At 41.5% G+C, this 19,985-nt stretch overlaps 2 protein-coding genes across 4 annotated transcripts in view; one reads left to right on the top strand and one right to left on the bottom strand.

The window, feature by feature from the left end:
- The first annotated feature begins 869 nt into the window (after positions 1-869).
- TMEFF1 (transmembrane protein with EGF like and two follistatin like domains 1) overlaps positions 870-19,985 on the top strand; it is a 79,787-nt gene continuing 60,671 nt past the window's right edge. For all 3 annotated transcript variants that reach the window (XM_027615562.2, XM_027615563.2, XM_027615564.2), the window contains exon 1: positions 870-1,209. In XM_027615562.2, coding sequence (XP_027471363.1) covers positions 1,008-1,209 — 202 coding nt within the window. In that variant the 5' untranslated portion in view covers positions 870-1,007. The remainder of the gene's footprint in view (positions 1,210-19,985) is intronic.
- On the bottom strand, positions 12,414-12,755 carry LOC118356194 (cytochrome c oxidase subunit 7A1, mitochondrial-like). The gene has a single exon (XM_035723613.1). The coding sequence runs from the start codon at positions 12,716-12,718 to the stop codon at positions 12,476-12,478; it is 243 nt and encodes an 80-aa protein (XP_035579506.1). The 5' UTR covers positions 12,719-12,755; the 3' UTR covers positions 12,414-12,475.

Below are 19,985 nucleotides of genomic sequence, written 5' to 3'. Positions count from 1 at the left end.
ATGGCAAATCCTGTCTCTGTATTAGTTGTTATTAGTGGGAGTGGGCAATGTAGACTTTTAAAACCGTATTTTAAATTCAGTTGGTGTATGTAAGAAAGGGGTGGGGGCGAGGAGCCTAGAAATTTAGCCATTTACCTCATCTCTAAGAATTGCACAGTTGGGAGTCGGAACTTGGGTTCCAATTCGAGTCCTGTCCATTTCTTGGTATGCGACCTTGGGACAAGTCACCTTCACCTCTCCGCGGCTCAATTTCTTCACCCAGAAAATAGATGTATAATTGACCACCTGCCCTTCTTTCCCAGCCCGGCTGCTGGGCGAAGGAAATGCTTCAAAACCACTTGCAAAGGGCGGCAAAAATGTCTGTCAGGGTAGTGCCTGCGGAGCATCCCCAGCGCCCGCCAGCCCCCCGCGGCCCAGCAGAGGAGCGCCCGCGACCCCCGCCCTCGGCGCTCCCGCCCCGCCGCAGGAACAATAGCTCCCCCGGAGGCGGCGCCGGCCGCGGGCGGGGGCGGAGCTGCCGACGCGGGCGCTGGGGGTGTGCGCGGGGCGGGGTCGCAGCCACCCCTCCCGCCCGCGGCTCTGTCACGCGCCCCTCACCGGGCGGGCCGGGGTCTTTGTGACGCGGTGGCGACAGCCGCGGACACAAAGGGAAGGCGAGCGGCGAGTGAGGGGCTGGGCCTGCCCCCGCCCCGCGACCCTCGCCCGCCGCGCGCGCGCCCGTTCACGCCCCCAGCCTCGGTCTCCCCCCTACGCGGGCTCGCACCCTCGCGCGCACCCTCGCGCGCCCGCGACCCTCGCACGCGCCCGGACTCTCCGACTCCGTCCCGAGCGCGGCGGGCCGGGGCCTGGCGGGCGCTGCGGGTGGGACCGGGATGCTGAGGGGCTGCTCCCGGGCGCAGCGGCGCGGCTGCTAGGAGGCGCCGAGGCAGCGGCGGGGCTCCGGGCGCGCGGCTGGATGCCCCGGGCCTGCGGGTCCCTGTGCTTCCCGCCGTCCAGGGGCGCTAGCCATGGGCGCCGCGGCCGCTGAGGCGCCGCTTCGGCTGCCAGCCGCGCCCCCGCTTGCCTTCTGCTGCTACACGTCGGTGCTTCTGCTCTTCGCCTTCTCTCTGCCCGGGAGCCGCGCGTCCAACCAGCCCCCGGGTGGCGGCAGCGGCGGCGGCGGCGGCGGGGACTGTCCCGGTGGCAAAGGCAAGAGCATCAACTGCTCAGGTAGGAGCGGCCGGAGCCCGCCCCTGCGGCCCCTCCCTCCCTCCCTCCGCTGCCGCCGCCACCGCCGCCGCCGCCCTCCCCGTCCTGGTGGCCGCGCTAGGAAAGGCCCGGGCGCGGGGCTCCAGGAGAGCCGGGCCCGGCGGGGAGCGAGGGCGGAGGGCAGGGCGCGAGCGTGCCTTGCGGGCTTAGGGCCCGGCGTTGGGCATGGGGAGTGGCCGTGCGTGCGACCATGTGTGTCGAGTGTCTGGGCGAGAGCGGCCCCGCGTGCGGTGAGGTGGTGGGGACGGGACCCGGCGAGGCGGGGGAAGCCGGCCGGGGCTCCTGCTGTGACCGTGGGTGTGCACGCGGGAGCGCTTGTTTGTGTTGTGAAGGCTCAGGGGAGGCAGGGATTGTGTGTGTGTGTGTGTGTGTGTGTGAGAGAGAGAGAGAGAGAGAGAGAGAGAGAGAGAGAGAGAGAGAGAGACGGTGAGGGGCTGGGGTGGGGGGAGCCGAGCCTGAGAGCGAAGGGAGTGACCATGTGCTGGGGAGGTTCTTAGGACACTGGGGTCTTGGAGTGATCCTGTGGGTAAAGGGAACGGGTGGCCCAGAGGACGTGGATTGACTGTGGTAGAAGTGACCCTGTGTGTGTGTATGTCCTTTGGGTTCAGAGGTGGACTCTGGGGACTTGGAGTGACCAGCGGGGTCTTGGATGTCAGTAGGGAAAAGTCTCGGGGCCCAGAAAATGACCCTGTGTATTTGTGCGTTCTGCATGGGGCTCGGGATATAGGGGGTATGCACTGAGGAAGAAGGATGGAAGTCCTGGAGTGAACCCCGTTTGTGTCCATTCAGAGAGAGGGAGTTAGGGTGTCATCCTGTGTAGGGTTTGGGTATAGAAAGAGGTAATTAGATCTTAGGAAGTGCCTCTGTGTAGCTAGGTGTGACCCTGGGTTTTTAAGGTGGTGTGGAAATAGGGAACCGGGTCAAAGAGAATGATCCTGTGCGCGTGTTTGTATGTTTTGCGGGAGGGCCTGGAGACTGGCAGCAACGGGAGCAAGGGAGTGACCTCTCCTCTTCTACAAGCCCCCCCCCCCCCCCCCCCCCCGCGCTCTTGGAAACAAAGAGCCTGCTGGGGCTCTAATGGAAGTGATTGGCGGTGAGGGTATCTGGGCAGTAAAGTTCCTTCTTCCTTTCAAAAGGGGTCCCAGAGGAGCCCTGGGGCAAGGAGAAGCTTCCAGGTCTGATTTAGGGGTGGGTGGGTCCTCCTGGAGCTGGCCTAGCAGATGGTAGTGATCATAAGCCACAGCCTTGCTAACTTACCCTTTTATCAATTCTTAATTCTCCACTTGTCTTCTGTAAACCGAGGGGGCGGAAGAAGAGGCGTGGTGGGGAGGTGGGAGGGGAGGGGGGAAAAGGGGATGGGCTTCGGGCCCCGGGGGGATCCGCTGGCCTGCCAGCCGGACAACCTTTGTACCCTTGGGCTATTGAAGGGGTATTGTTTCTGGGGGAGTGAGGAGGGAGCAGGAGGGCCTCAGCACAGATGCTGCCCTATGTGAAGAAAACCTTTGGCTTGCTCTTTAGATTTCAAGTTGTAAAATCTCTTAGTAATTTTCATAATGGTGTATTTTATAATGGGGGAGGGATTTTGAGCACTGTAAACAATGGCATGGCCATTAAAAGCTTTTCCGTCCATGTAATAACTTTCACTTTATTTTTCTAATGTTAAGTGGGATATGGGATAATGCTTTTAATAAATAATCACATTCATGGTTAAGAATAAAAATCATTTGTATATTGGAGTACCTTTTTGTAGCAAATACTTGTTGTTATCAAACTTGTAAGTGATCACACCATGTCAAAATATTTTACTGGTTAATGTGCTGTGATTATTTGTTCTTGCTAAGTTAATTTGTCCTTAGCAAAATACAGTGTGTGTTGATGGATGTTTTTGTGTATGTTTTCTAATTCTTTAGTGCAAAGTACAACTTTTAAGAAAGGACACAGAGGGCTGAAAACCCACATGGTGTAGGAAAAGAGGACTCATTTGGAGATCATGGTGCTTGCTAAGTAGCTGTGCTATTTGGAGCAAGTTAATTTTTCTGAATTACCTCTTCCATTAAGAAAGGGACTCGAATTTGATAATATCTAGCCTTTCAAGGACATATTGATATACATGTCAATAAATTAGGCTTATCAAATAAAATGTTTTCTAATGCTAAGATTCATGTGAATAACTCTGGGTCTAAACCTAGAATTTTGGGGCACCTGCGTGGCTTAGTTAAGCATCTGTCTGCCTTTGGCTCAGGTCATGATCCCAGGGGTCCTGGGATTGAGCCCCGAATCAAACTACCTGATCAGTGGGGGAGTCCGCTTTTCCCTCTCCCTCTCTCCCTGCTCTAGCTCTCTCACTCTCAAATAAATGAAATCTTTAAAAAAAATAAAGCTAGAGTTTTAACTAAAACTCTATTTGTTAATATTTGTAGATTCTTGTTATAGCTGTTTCTGGGATGAAAATCCAGGAGTGATTCATATGGAAAAAGATAATTTTTTAAGAACTATAGTGTGTATCTATTAATGCATCTTGAGATTTTTACATAGATTTTTTTTTTTGTAGTCGCTTTTATTACCCAGGTATTTCCCACATAAACTGAAGTTTATTCCTTTATTCCTATATTTGAGTTTCAAAATCTAAATGCTGGCCTTGACTTTGTTAATTAAAAAAATTTTTTTTAAATTCAATTTAATTAAAATATTGTATTATTAGTTTCAAGGTAGAATTTAGTGATTCATCAGTAACACACAATACCCAGTGCTCATTACTTCAAGATTACTTCAAGTGCCCTCCTTAATGCCCATCACCCAGTTACCCCATCCCCTACCCACCACCCCTCCAGCAACCCTCAGTTTGTTTCTTATAGTTAAGTTCCTGTTAATTTTCATTTTTATTTTTGAATCATCATTTCAGCCTCCTCTGACCTTTCTGGAGTCTGACTCTGTCAGGCTTTGTGTGTTTTGGTCACTCACAGCATTGTGGCCCTTGCAAATCTAAAGAGCAGGTCTATGGCTTTATTAAATTAATAGAAGTCTAGATCATGGAAAAGGATGAAACTCTGTGATATTTTACTAGAGACTTCCTAGTGAATTGGTTGATGTTGCTACATTAATCAACCAGATGTTCAACCAGCTATGCATTCTCCTTATAGAGTTTAACAGATTTTTGAACTTCTGCTGTTCAACATTTTCCCATTTTGTTCACTAGCCTATTATTTAAAGATTCTGTCAGATCATCTTGTTAGAATCGGTTATGTATATGTCTGTATCATTCTCCTTTTTTCCATTTTAGTAATCCTATCTAATAGCAAATGTTGTATAATCTGCCTTAATAAAGAGCCCAAGTGGCTTTTACTTTTATGGCAAGTTTACCCCTAGATGTTTTCCTGGATTGGCATTTGTCCTTTTTTGAAAATTGAGCATGCATTCCTTCATTGAGCATGCATTCCATCCTCTCTTTTGTTTCTTAAATTCCACATATAAGTGAGATCATATGGTAATTGTCTTTCTCTGACTACTCAGCCATCAAAAAAAATGAAATCTTGCCATTTGCAACTGTGTAGATGGAACTAGAGGGTATTATGCTAAGCGAAATAAGTCAGTCAGAATGCAGATTCTTTTGAACTAGCTCTGTATTCTGTTACTATCCTTTCTTCATTCTACTTACCTCAGATCTTAGCTTCCTTTTATCAGAGTTCTACCCTTCAAGATCAAGCTCCTGATGAAGATTACCAAAGCAAAGAAGAAGCTGAATGGGTCTGTTATTTGTCCTTATCATCTCTTGATATTATAACATCTTCCCAAAGCAGTGAGTCCTTTTTTTCTTTCTTCTTGTTCTAAACAAGCCTTTTTTTTTTTTTTTTATAGTCCTCATGCCTCAGCTCTCCAATCATTCTGGACTTTATAATTATTGCTTTGGTGTTTTATATCTTATTTGTACTTACTCTTAAAATCTAACTTTTTTTTTTAAGATTTATTTATTTATTTGACAGAGAGAGAGTGAGAGAGCACAAGCAGGGGGAACAGCAGAGGGAGAGCAGGGAGAGGGAGAAGCAGGCTCCCTGATGAGCAGGGAGCCCGATGTGGGGCTTGATCCCAGGACCCTGGGATCATGACCTGAGCTGAAGGCAGACGCGCAACCATCTGAGCCACCCAGGTGCCCCTTAAAATCTAACTTATTAGAAAGCTCCCTGTTCATCCAAAGAGAAAAAAAGTTTGGAAATACATGATTTATGTGAAGAAAGATGAACTTTGAACCTAAGGGACGAGATGACCTTAAACGTGGCATTTTTTTTTCTCATTTGTAACATGAAGATAACGACGATGCTTCTTTCTGACTCTAGGTTGTTTGAAAAGAACAGATGAGGCTAAATATGTGAGCATTTCTATCTTAGGGAATGTGGTTAAAGAAGTGGGAAAACCTACTGAGAGACCAGTAAGTGACATTTGGTGATAGATATAAGGTGGAGAATTTGAACAAGGTTTTTTTAATGTCGCATTAGAAGTGGGTCCTCTGGCTTGTGATACGGTGGTAAGGATGGTACAGTAGTATAAACTTCATATTAAGAGACATGCCTTCTTAGTGGCAATTCAGGATTTGGGGGACTAAAAAGTGAATTTTTCTTAATCTGTGTGGAATCTCGATCAGGACTTCTAGATCCCTGGTATGTAATATGTGGGTATTTATTTATGAACCTTGATTGAGTACCTGCTTTGGGTACTCCAGTATGCTAGATGTTAAGGGAAATAAATGAGAGGCCTTTCCTGCCTTTAGGGGCTTTATATTCTAACAGAAGTAGTTAGCCTCTTATAAATCTATATGAAGAAATCTCTAATACATCTGGGCTTTCTCTCAACACCCCCCACCCCCCATAAGCATGTATTGAACACTGACAGCATTGGAATTTTTATTTATTTATTTATTTATTTTAAAGATTTATTTGAGAGAGCGAGAATGAGAGAGAGAGAGAGTACATGAGAGGGGGGAGGGTTAGAGGGAGAAGCAGGCTCCTTGCCGAGCAGGAAGCCTGATGCGGGACTCGATCCTGGGACTCCAGGATCATGACCTGAGCCGAAGGCAGTCACTCAGCCAACTGAGCCACCCAGGTGCCCAGCACTGGAATTTTTAAAAGGTGTACAATTAAATATAGTCACGAAGTTGTACATCCATCTTGACTATCTAATGACAGAACATTTTCATCACCCCAAAAAGAAACCCCATACCTATAAGCAGTCACAGTCACTTCATGTTCCTGTCTCCCCACAACCACTGGCAATTGCTAATCTACTTTCAGTCTCTATGGATTTGCCTTTTTGGACATTGCATATAAATGGAATCAAACACCATGTGGCCTTTTGTGATTGGCTTCTTTCACTTAGTATAATGTTTTCAAGGTTCATCTATGTTGTAGCATGTGTCAGAACTTCAGTGCTTTTTATGGTTGGTTGCATAATATTCCATTGTATGGATAGATACCACATTTTGTTTAGCCATTCATCAGTTGATGAACATTTGGGTTGTTTCCACTTTTCATCTACAATGAATAATACTGCTAAGAACATTCATGTGGGTATTTTTGTGTAGACATATGTTTTCTTTTTTTTTTTCCTGGAGGGTCTTGACTTTATTTCACATGAGTGGGAAATGGATTAAAGGCTTTGGAAATTATATGTGAACCAGTTTCTGTTAAAAACTATTAATCATATTTTCATCAGTGATTTTATTTTTTATTTTTTAAAAATTAATATATAATGTATTGTTTGTTTCAGGGGTACAGATCTGTGACTCATCAGTCTTACACAATTCGCAGTGCTGGACATATGTTTTCAATTCTCTAGGGTGTATACCTAGGAATAAAATTTCTGAGTCACGGGTAACTCCATGTTTAACATTTTGAGGAACTCCCAAACTTTTTTTTTAAAAGATTTTATTTATTTATTTGACAGAGAAACACAGCGAGAGAGGGAACACAAGCAGGGGGAGTGGGAGAGGGAGAAGCAGGCTTCCCGTGGAACAGGGAGCCCGATGCGGAGCTTGATCCCAGGACCCTGGGATCATGACCTGACCCAAAGGCAGATGCTTAACGATTGAGCCACCCAGGCACCCCCCAAACTGTTTTCTAAAGCAGCTGTACCATTGTACATTTTCACCAGCAATGGGGGTTCCAATTTCCCCATATCCTGGCCAATACTTGTTATTGTGTTTTTGATGATAGTCATCCTTGTGGATGTGAAGTTGTATATCAGTGTGGTTTTGATTTGCATTTCCCTAATGACTAGTGATCTTGAGCACATTTTTATGTACTTATTGGCCATTTATATATCTTGTTTGGAGAAACGTCTATTCAGATCCTTTGCTGGGCTTGATTATAACATTTTGGATTAGACATTCCCTTAGTTAGTAAACCATACTAACCAATTCCTATAGCACACAGATGCTTAAGCTGGTAGGTTAGCTCTAGTTTGCTTGTGTTTCGTTTATTTCTCTGCTTACCAAGAAGAAAATCATTTGTGTTCTCAAACTGATTTATACCACTGGCCCTTTGAGTATAAATTAATAAAAATTACTCAGATTGGTGCAATATTAATGCAAAAAGTTGTTTTTTATGAAATGCTTTGGAAAGACTTAAAGATTAGAGGCTGAGAGAATTGCCTTTCAATGAATCTGAAACAGATTGGGGAAACCTTATAAATCTCTGGAAGGATTCTGCTCTTACAAAAATTTCAAGTATTTTTTAAGTCTCCCTTTTACTTTAAAGGAAAGGAAAATGGACATTGTAGATAATACGTTATAGGTGTAGCTTATCCAAGAAAGGAGGGAACTGCATTTAGTAGACCCAAAGGTTTTGGTGCTACATGAGGAAATGTATGTATATGTGTGAAGTTCAAAATGGGTATATCTCATTTTTAAATGATTGCCTCCCTGACTCCTGATTAATTGATCAGTGGTCACTCATACATGCTTGAAAAGAAAGTTTTCACTATCCAGGTGACCTAAGGAAGATACAAATACGGTGTTGAGGGAATGATTAATTTTGATTTGTGGGAATCAAAAAACAGTCCCTGAGTAAGTGGCACTCAGTTGGGCAGAGTAGAATGTTAACTTGAAACACTAGGCACACTTTTGCCTGAGGACTTTGCTGTTGATATTCCTTTTGCCTGGAACCTTCTTCTCCCAGTTATTTATCCCCTCAGCACCTTCAAGTCTTTAATGTCACTTTCAAAATAATGCCTTAAAATTTCAGCCTTTTCCACCTTCCATCCCCTCTGGCCCTCTTCCACCTCAATCTTTCTTAATGCTTTTTTCCTGTTCCAAAGCACGTTTTCCTATGTGACCTACTCTACATGTTGTTATCTGTCTCCTCTGTGTAGCTCCGAGAGGACGGGGAGTTTTGTTTGTGTTGCTCACTTCTCTATTGACTGTGCCTAGAATAGTGTCTGGCACAAAATTAGGTGCCCCTTACATATTTATTTGTAGAGTGAATAACTGAATGAACATAGAAACTGAGGAGAGCTGGGAAGGGTGGGTGTTCTACGCCGAGGGAACGGAGATAGAAAAAGCACAAAGGTGGGGCAGCAGAGGGAATCTTTTGGGATATTAAGGTAGGGGAATTAAAGCAGGAGATGAGTCACAGTCACACGTTGCCACATTAGTGGAAGGCCTTGAAGGCTGCACGGAAGGTTTGGTACTTGCTTTGAAGACGAAGGGAAACTTAAAGGATTTGAGTGACATCATGGTTTTGGAAACCAAAGTCTAGCTTTGGGGAGGGTGATCGGGAGAAGAAAAGAGACTGAGAGCACAGTGACAGAGAACAACAGTGGATGTGGGGAGAACTGAGAGCCATTGCTTGGACTGCACAGTGTTTTTAAAAATTGCATTGGTTACTAACCATTAAAAATTTGGAGGTTTCACTTAAAAGTCTGGATTATGGTCTTCCCTTCTAAACTGTGGAGGTATTGGCAACATTGGGCTCTTGTTTCTGCATGGCAAAAGTCAGCCATAGCTGTCCACTGGGGCGTGAGCACTTCGCTTTGCCAATCCCCGCCCAGCTAGGCTTTCATTGATCTCTTTCTCCCTTAGTTTGTGGATCTTGTGCTGTGGGAGGTGGTGTGAAGTGTGATGCTTTTAATTTGAGATGGAGAGCCTGATTGGAGGAGAGTCAAATTGGTGTATATTTCTTTCCTCATTCCTGTTATTCACCATGACCAAATTGGATGCAAATCCTTATTTCTGTAGTGCCCAACCCTGAGCACCTCTCCTGCCAATGCTCCTTGCAACTTCTGTACTTCATTCTTTTCCTTCTCAACCCTTTCCTTGAATCCACCTTCTGCCTCTTCATATTTGAAAGCTACCCTGCTATTTCTGATTTTACCATTTTCCTTGAAATGTTCTCTAATGATGTTTTTAGTACATCTATTTTTGCTTTATTAATTTTATATCTTAGTACTACCTTTCCCCCTCAACTTTCCCTTTTTTCCCCTCTTTCTACATTCTTTAGGTGGCAGCTGATCATTACATGTCTTTTTCCTTACCATGAGAGGCATTTCAGATAAAATTCCTCTCATCATTGTTATAAAACATGTAAGTGTGGATATGTTACAGATACTTTGTTTTGTGGTTTTACATTATGATTTAAGAATGGGTCATAGAATTTGTAGCTTTTTGTATTAAAATTAGGTGTTTCTCTGCATCCCAGTAGAACAGATTTTGTGTAAGATCCTTGTAGTCCAGGAAAGAAAGTGTTACATCCTTGGCTTCTTAGTCCCGTGTTATATAACTATTAATTTTACTTAAAATTTTTTTATTTTGACTTAATTTCAAACTTAGAGAAAAGTTCAGTAACATACTCAGGTTTCCCAGTTGTTAAGATTTTACCACATTTGCCTTATCATAGTCTCTTTCTGTATCTATCTCTATGTATCTGTCTGTCTAAATCTTTTCTCCTGAAACTGATTCTGCCAGGTTGGGTCCTACCAAAGGGAATAGTTTAATTTATGCTTTATATCAGTTCCATACTTTTTAATTCTTTGTTTTGTCATCTCCAGTTAATGAAATAGTGAAGCCTCCAATTACAATGATAATAGGTTTATTTTGCATAGTTTTTCAGTTTTTCTTATATTTTTGTTATTCTGTTTGGGACATATGCATTGAATTTTATTTATTTCATTTCTTTTCTTGTGCTTTTATTTTTGTGTAGGGTGGATTTAAAGTGTCTCCTGTAGGGGCGCCTGGGTGGCTCAGTTGGCTAAGTGTCTGACTCTTGATTTCTGCTCAGATCATGATCTTGGGGTTGTGGGATGGAACACCCTGTGGGGCTCCACACTGAGCGTGGAGCCCGCTTCGGATTCCAACCCCTACCCCACTCCACCCCAGTCGCATGTATGTGCCTTCTCTCTCTCTCTCTCTCAAAAAAAAGAAAACAAAAGTATCTCCTGAAGTCATAATGATGTCCATCCTTTTTTAGATTTGTGTTTGTCTTTTAGTTTTTAAATGTTGGGATTTGTTTCCCAATACAGATATAGACTGTTTTTATAAGCATTCACCCACTTACATTAAATGAAGTAATTATGAAATTTGTGCTACCCTCCATCATCATCATCATTTGTTAAAGTGTATAATTCAGTATTTTTTAGTAGTATGGACACAAGATTGTACACCCATCAGCACAATCAGTTGTAGAACATTTTCGTCCTACTCCAAAGAAACTTCATACTCTTTAGCGTCACTCCCCAAACCCCAGTCCCCCAGCTCTAGGCAGCCACTAATGTACCTTTTGCTGTATATTTGCCTATTTTGGACATTTCCTATAAATGGAGTCATACAATATGTGGTCTTTTGTGATTAGCTTCTTTCATTTAGTGTATTTTCAAGGTTCATCCATGTTGTAGCATGTGTCCGTGTTTCATACCCATTTTATGTTTGAATAATATCAAATTACATGGATACATGTGCATACTACATTTCGTTTATCCATTTATCAGGTGATGGACATTTGGGTTTTCTTCTTTTTGGCTGTTATGAATAATGCTTCTATGAAAGTTCGTGTACAAATTTATGTGTGGACATATATGTTTTCAGTTCTCTTATACCTAGGAGTAGAATTGCTGGGTCGTATGGTAAACCCTACGTTTAACATTTTGAGGACCTGCCGAACTGTACTCCAAAGTGGCTGCACCATCTTACATCTTCACCAGCAATGTGTGAGGGTTCCAATTTCTCCACATCCTGTTCAACACTCATTACTGTCTTTTTTTTTTTTATTATAACCAACCATTTCATTTTTTTAAATCCCTCATTTCCCCTGTATATGTAGTTTCTTTAATGGAATTTACATTCTTAGTTTCTTTTAAGCTGGATTGGGAGGTAATGTCAACCCATTTATCCCCTCTCTCCTTCTCCCCTCCCCCCCTTTTCATTGTTAGAAACATTGTTTTAACAGAACTATTTTCATTATTCCTACAATTCGTTCCATTATTAGCTTCTCTCATGGGATAAACGAGGCATTTAGGAGTTGGCATACATTCTCTTCTCATGCACTTTGAAATTCTGTTTAAATCTTAAAATTCCCTCCGTATTTGCTTTCAGTTTATTAGATGCTTTACAGTTAATCCTTTGTTACTATTTGAATCAATTTCTTTTTTACAGGTGTCATGTATTTTTCATGGCTCAGTTGTCTCATTTTTTGAAAAGTCATTACAGGTTCTGAAGTTCTTAACACATTCTTCTGCCTTCAGAAACTTTGGCAGGTATTATGTTTTCAAGTACAGTTCCATTTCTCTTATTTTTGTGCAGAAATTCTGAGTTTTTCTCTTCCATGGTGAAAAAGAAAAAAAAAACCCACACTTTTTTTTTTTGTTGTTGTTATAAAGGCAGTATTTGTTCGATGCAAAGAACTTGAAGACTATGGGGCTCCTGGGTGGCTCAGTCCTTAAGCATCTGCCTTCGGTTCATGTCATGATCCCAGGGTCCTGGGATCGAGCCCCGCGTTTGGCTCCCTGCTCCGCGGGAAGCCCTCTCCCACTCACCCTGACTGTGTTGTCTCTCTCTCTCTGTCAAATAAATAAATAAAATCTTTTAATAAAAAAAGGAAAACAAGAACTTGAGGAATATGGAAAAATACAAAGAAGAAATCTGTGATGATTGCCATTCTCCCCGGTAATACCTTTTTTTTTGGGGGGGGTTCCCCAAAGAGCCAGCATATTTATTGATGCTTGTTCAGGTTCTGCAAGCTTCTTGGTCTCACTTCTTGTGAGGGAAGGAGGCCCAGCCAAGGCAGTACAGGCTATAGGCGGTACCCCCTAGACAGAGCCCCATGGTCACTCGGTACAGGATGTTGTCGGTTCCCCCGCCCTTCAAGTGCACCGGAAGGTCATTGTCCGCCTGGAAGAGTTTCTGTTTCTCAGCCACTCGGTTCTGGAAGCGGTTCCGGGCGGTTGAGCTGAAAGAGCGAACCAGCGCCTGGGAGACCCACAGGGCCCTCATTCTGCGTCCTCCTCCTCGGCCGGAGTCACCTCCCCTCTCCCCGGTAATATCTTTTTAAAGATTTTTTTTTTTTTTTTTTTTTTTTTTGAGAGAGAGAATGAGAGATAGAGAGCACGAGAGGGAAGAGGGTCAGAGGGAGAAGCAGACTCCCTGCCGAGCAGGGAGCCCGATGTGGGACTCGATCCCGAGACTCCAGGATCATGACCTGAACCGAAGGCAGTCACTTAACCAACTGAACCACCCAGGCGCCCTCCCCGGTAATATCTTAATGTTTATGCTGAAATTGCTTCATTTTATCCCACAAAAATTTTGAACTTTTTTCTTTTTTTAAATATTTTATTTATTTTTGCGAGAGAGAGAGAGAGAGAGAGAGAGCGCGCGCATGAGCAGGGTGGGGGGAGTGGCAAAGGAGAAGCAGACTCCCCGCTGAGCAGGGAGCCCTGGGATCATGACCCAACCTGAGGGCAGATGTCCAACCAACTGAGCCACCCACCCACCCCTCTTTTGAGATTTTTAAGTTTATTTTGCCTTGTTAGCTTTAATCTAATACTGTTTTGCAAGTGAATCTAAACCGCTGATATTTCTGTATCAGTTCTCTTGTTTATAGCCTAAATGATACATTTAGATTCCTCATTGTTCACGAGTCGTTTTAGTCTGTGTTTAGTGTCCTGTGTTCATTTTTTTCATATTTTTTTTCTTTAAAGTGGTTTAAGGTATTTTTTTTTTTTAGGTGGTGCTGTGTGTTTACCTTTATTGGTCCCTTCTTTAAGTTCAGATCATAAGTATTTCCTAATATTGCTTAATTAGACCTAGGGATTCTTTTTTTTTTTTTTTTTAAAGATTTTCCATACCTTCTCCAGTGCTGGTGTAATAAAAAGCTAACAGTTTGGCACTTACGATGTGTCATGCAGTGCTCTGAGTGCTTTCCATATCTTTATTCTCTGCCAACAATATGAGATAAGTACTTCTATTGTCTCCATTTTACAGATGAGGAAATAGAGGTAGAGAATGGTAAATTACTAAGGTCACAGAGCTGGTAAGTATAAGAGCCAGGGTACTGGTCTAGGCAGTGTTGTCCTAGGGCCTGCTTCTTAGACATCAAATGAGAATGCCTGTTCATTTTTCTTTGTTTCATTTTTTCAAAATTTAATAGGGTTTTATCTGATTTTAAAATTATTTTTGCTTTTTATTGAGACATAATTCACATAATGTGAAGTTTACCATTTTAAAGTATATAGTTCAGCGGTTTTTTAATATATTCAATATGTTGTATAACCATCACTGCTATCTACTATATAATTATAGAACATTTCCATCACTCCAAAAAGAATTTCTATACCTATTAACAGTCAACCCCCATACTTCTCTGCTCCCATGCTCTGACAACCGTAGAGAGACTCTGCGTCTTAATGGATTTACTTATTCTGGACATTTCATATAAATGGAAAAATACAATATGTGGCCTTTTGTGCCTGGCTTCGTTCACCTAACATAATTTTTTTCAAGATTCTTACATGCTGTAGCAATACTTGTTTTATCTGATTTAAAAAATAAGACAAGTTCATTATAAAACTCATACAATTCAGAAAAATACAGAATAAAGAAGAAAGTTCAAATTCCACCAAGAGATAACTGTGGTTCATATTTTCATGTATATACTTTTCAGATTTTTGCATATAGGCATTAAAAAGTAGTTTGTGTCATACATTTAAAAAAATCTGCCTTTTAAAAAACTTAATGTGTTATGTCAGGAAATATGGAGATTCTTTATCAGTCTTTTTAATAACTGCAATATAACAGTTTATGGATCTGCAAGAGGAAAAACACGGGTTTGCCAAGATAGTCAGAAAAAGAAGAAGGAGAGAGTATTGCAGTTTGGAATCTATGATTAGGACTAGATAGGACTGGGAAGACCCTGAGTGCCTTTACTACCCAGCTCGGGATCTGGGTCTTGCCTTCTTTCTGATCCTGCAGTAGACCATCCTCCCCATCACCTTGCCTGAAGCAGAGGTATTTAGGATGGAGGCAGCAGGGAATGATTGTAGGTGTTGGGTGGAGGATTGACACTTTCAAAGTGGTACTTAACAAAGGGTAGCTTGGCAGTAGTATGTAGCATGGGATGAAAAATACCAGAGTCAGATAATTGTGTGGCATATGTGAAATTTTTTTGTTAAATATAGCTTAGAGAGTTTTAGTCATCTCTGCCATTAATGCTTTTTAATATTAATGTAAACTACTTTTGGTTTTATATCATGAAATACTGAGTACAGTTTATTTTCCCTCTCATATCTTTATGGTAGAGGATAACTAATATAATATGGTTCATAAACAAGTTGAAGATAATTTAATTTCTAATTCCTCTCATTACTTAGACTCAAGTCAATATTTATTAAATCTACTGTTTGATTTTTACCCTGAAATGTATTTTCAGTGATTTGTGTCATTAAAGGTATCCCTTAGATTGGTCTGGAGAAAGAAAGTAAATTTTTGTTGTATACCTACTTTTTCTGGGCACTGTTGCTTTTTAGTACATATCTAATCATTATAATATCTAGGGAAGGTAAGGTGTAATTATTCTAAAGGTGAAGAACTAGCATGTGAACCTGACCCTTGTCCACCCTCAAACTAATAATGCTTTGTTCATTATATAGCAAACTGTCTTTGGGATTGTGTTTGAAATCACATTTTTTTTTCCCTGCTAAAGATAACCAGTATAGAAACTTGAAAAGAGGAAAAAATCATCATCCATTGTTCAACTGGTGTAAACACAGTCCCTTTACCATTTTGGTTTTTTTCTGGCTGGGTTTTTCTACATGTGTTTTTTATACATAATCTTAGTGCATGTGTATAGTTTTGTTTTCTGCTTTTTCACTTGACATTTATAAGCATATTTCTATATCACCCCATATTATATACAACCTTTTAAATAGCTCTACAGTATTCCTTGGCCGTACCACACCATTTTCTGGTGTGGGATATTTTAAATATTTAAGTATTTCAAATATTTCTGCCGTTCTCAGTGTAGAGATTGGGGTCCTGTCAGTTTGGATTGGTGTGTTTTTCTAAAAAAGGGAAGGTTTTCCCAAATACTGTGAACATCTAGACATGTGTATAAACCCATTGAGATGAGGTTATTCTTAAGAACTAAGAACAAGGTAAAGAGTTTGAACATGTCCTGTGGGGAGTCAATAAGGAATCAAGTAAAGATGAACTAAAGATTCCCACGTGTTGATAAGAACTTCGCATTCATTATAGGACTTTCCCCCTGTAGTGCTCTGAGGACTAGAAATGGCAGATGAGATGGCTTTAATACGGTTGGGGAAAAGCAGGTTTGAAGACTCGAAGTGTTGCAAGTGGATGAGAATGCTGAGAGAGGAAGCAAAATGAGAGGACACAGTGGGATGGCTGAGGGCAGAACATTTTTATACATAGTAGGAGCCCTCTTGTCTTGGTGCCTTAAGATTCTTGTAGTTAGTTGGTTAATCAAGAGTTATTTAAAGGGGGAGTCACAAAAATAATTTATAAATGTATGTAACATTTTATTTGAACTTAAAAACATAAATAAATATATAGATTTATTAAACACTATTTTAGTTTAAAAATTTTTTTTTTTATTTTTAGGGAGAGAGCAGGGGTGGGGGTGTGGGAGAGGGAGAGAGAGAATCTTAAGTAGGCTGCATGCCCAGCATGGAGCTCGATCCCACAACCCTAAGATCATGACCTGAGCCAAAATCAAGTGTGAGACACTTAACCGACTGAGCCACCCAGTCACCCCTATTAAACACTATTTTGAAAGAGGGCCCAGATTTTTTCTTTGAGAGTAGTTGGAATTTCCTCTTTCTTGAATAAGCATACATTGGTTACAAATTCCAGTTTTAATCTCTTTAAAAAGGAACATAAAGACTTGTGGATGCAGAATTCTAGATTTTTCTCTTGCCTGTACAAGAGAAAGCAGCTCAACTTAAGTCTTGCCATAGCATTCAATTTTGTTTTCATAACAGTTTATTTTCATTCTTAACGAAATGTTGAAACCACCTAATTCCAATAACAAATACATGGTTTGGATGAAGCATAAGAGCAACTCCCCTGCTTGGAGCTACAGTCCTGATGAGTGTTCTAGAGAGTGGCCTAGTAGCCTTGGAGATTCACTGTGCCATGGGCATTGGTTGGTATGTTTTACAGAGAATAGCATACTTTGATTTCTCTGGAGAGTTGGTTAAGTTGGAGTTAAATTCTCTAAGGGCTCTGTGGACATGGACTGAGCAGTAAGAGAAGGAAAAGGAGTGACTAAATGAGAAGTGATTAGAGATTTGGGGGGATAATCAAGATTATTAGGTTGGAAGGGGAGACCAGGAGTATCAGCTTCTGTAGAAAGGTCAATAAAAGAGTTGGAAGGCTAAGAAAAAAGTTATGGAATCTTTAAAAGAGGAGGTTCTGTTGACCTTTGATAGAATTTTGATAGGAAAGGGGAGGAATCCAGGCTCCCTACAGGTTGAGGCATTATTAAAGGAGGGGCACTCACTCTGAGTCAGGATTTGACATAAAATGGATACAATATATTTGGATCCCTCTACTGAAATGAAAAATAGCCATGGCAATGTGCAGAGATCTTGGAGATTACTGTTTATTTGATTCATTTTCTTCATAGTGATTATGTTAGAGAATTAAATGTAAAGCCCTTAGTCAAGGCTTTGGTCATCTTTGATAGTGGTTCTCAGCAGAGGGTGATTTTACTCCCCAGTGGACATTTGGTAATGTCTGGAGACATTTTTGGTTGTTACAGCTGGGATGGGCCTGCTGACATCTAGTGGATAGAGGCCAGAGATGTTGCTAAACATCCTCCAGTGAACAGGATAGCCCTATGATATGCATCAAAGAATTATCTAACTCAAGATGTCAGTAGTGTTGAGGTTGAGAAGCTCTGAATTCTATTGTAACATCTTGCAAAGTTTTTTCACTTTTGGCTCTCCATTGGTGTTAGCTATCTCATAAGATTCCCCAGACTACCTTCTGTTTAATGGAGGGGTGGTAGAAAAGTCATACCATTCTGGAGGGCTAAGGGAGTCTCATTTTGAACTATAGCCCGAACCTAGTTAGTGCTGCTGAAAGTTAGGGCTTTGGGCAGGTCAGGTTCACAGTGTGTAGGATTCCTTCCTCTAGTGTGTATTGTTTCCCAGCTTTGAGATCTTAATGAACATGGAGACAAGTTTTACATTTAGAAAATTGTGTGATGGGCACATTTGCAACCAGAGCAAAATATTTTTGTTTTGAGCCACTGTTCTAAGTGCTTCTTTGTGTAAAATATTTCTATTTGGAGAATTGATTTTTGAGGGCCTTAGTATGGCTCATCTATTTTGCTGAGTTTCCATTTTGGGTTCAGGAAGGCAGCTGTGTAATAATTATCATCATCATTGACAGGTAGTAGAGTGCCCTCTTGATACCTGGTACTGTATTGAATACTTGAAAAGAAATAACATTCAGAAGATGATCCCAAAATAGAATTCCTTTTGTACTGAGTTTGAGCTAAGGCATTGGTTTTCAAATTTGCGAGAGAAAGAAGAATACCAGGAAGTCATGATGCTCTTGATAAATGTATCATGTGAATGGTGATGTAGCACCTAAATTTTTGTGCAATCAGTATGTCAGGTTTGTGTTTTACTACACATATCGGTGACCTGACCAATAGTGGCTTAAATGATAAGGGCTTTATTTATTTATGTGTTTGTTTATTTCCTATAACAGTGAGTCTGAATGGGTGATATCCAGGGTAGACATGATGATTCTATAATTTTTCTCCGCTTTCCATACTCTTGCTCTGTCCTTCTGGTCTACCAGCTTTAGCCTATAGCTGTCATCTTTGTGCATGTGAGACAGCCACTACAACCTTAGGCAAGAGTTTTACTCTCCAGGCGGGACAGAGAGTGGAAGAATGAAGGAGGAAGGGACAGTGCTTATGTATGAACTGTGGTACATTGCAGGGGGCTCTGGGAAATACAGATTATTTAGCTGAGCACCTTCCTTCCCTGAATAAAACTGGGTTTCTCTTACGAAGTAAGAATAGATCCAGGATAGGCAATTAGCTGTGACTGCCACAGTAATAAAACAATTTAAAATGTACATTCATGAGCTTGTGTTCTCATAAAACACTTGGAATTTTCCTGTAATATTCTTTACTTATTTGTGGAACATTAGTTTTGTTGATAACTAGCAAGGAAGTAATCTCAGATATTGAGGGTTTAAGAAATATGTGACAAAAACTCTTAAAATGGAAAATTCTTTCCATTGACTTTTTTCCCTTGCAAATGAGAAAATGAAATTCTTATTTGATTTTAATGAAGGTACACTCTAGGCCATCAGTTTTCATAAGGAGCATGGTTAGGGAACCACTGATAATTAATATTTATGTATACTATTTATCTACTTGTGTCTCTACTTTCACTTAAATTATTTTTCTAGATAAGAATATTCTCTTTCAGTATTATATGTTGTGGGCAATTAAAACATTCTTTACTTTTAATTATTTTTATTTTTTTTTAAAGATTTTATTTGGGAGGAAGAAAGTGCGTCTGCACCTGTACATGAGTGGGGGTGGGGGAGAGGAACAGAGGGAGAGGGAGAAGTAGACTTTCCACTGAGCATAGAGCCCCATGTGGGGCTCAATCCCAGGACCCCAAGATCATGACCTGAGCTGAAGACAGAACTTAACCGACTGAGCCACCCAGGTGCCCCTAAAATATTCTTTACTTTTAAATGTTTCTAAATTCTGGGGCGCCTGGGTGGCTCGGTTGGTTGGGCAACTGCCTTCGGCTCAGGTCATGATCCTGGAGTCCCAGGATCGAGTCCCACATCGGGCTCCCTGCGAGTCTGCTTCTCCCTCTGAACCTCTTCCGTCTCATGCTCTCTATCTCTCATTCTCTCTCAAATAAATAAGTAAAATCTTTAAAAAAAAAATAAATGTTTCTAAATTCTGTATAGTGATCCTATATTAGTTTTTTTAATCCTCTATCAGTTTTATAATCAGCCAAAAAGTCTTACTAATTTTTCCAAGTCAGTGTAAGTCTTGCCATCTTTGATACTGCATCCTCTGCTTCAAATCCATTTTTATCTCCTACTTCTTGAAATTCCTAGAGCAATCATAGCCTGTACAACAGCATTTTCTCCTTATAGATTATATTGAATTCATCACTAATTGTTCCATATGTTAGCAAGATCATAGGCTCCCTGTTATATATTTTTCTGTGTGTCCCAATTTCTTAGCATAGAATTA

This window comes from Zalophus californianus, chromosome 13, assembly GCF_009762305.2.
Source record: "Zalophus californianus isolate mZalCal1 chromosome 13, mZalCal1.pri.v2, whole genome shotgun sequence".
NCBI lineage: Eukaryota > Metazoa > Chordata > Mammalia > Carnivora > Otariidae > Zalophus > Zalophus californianus.
The sequence above is the reverse complement of the archived record's forward strand: the minus strand, read 5'-3'. Positions and strand labels throughout refer to the sequence as shown.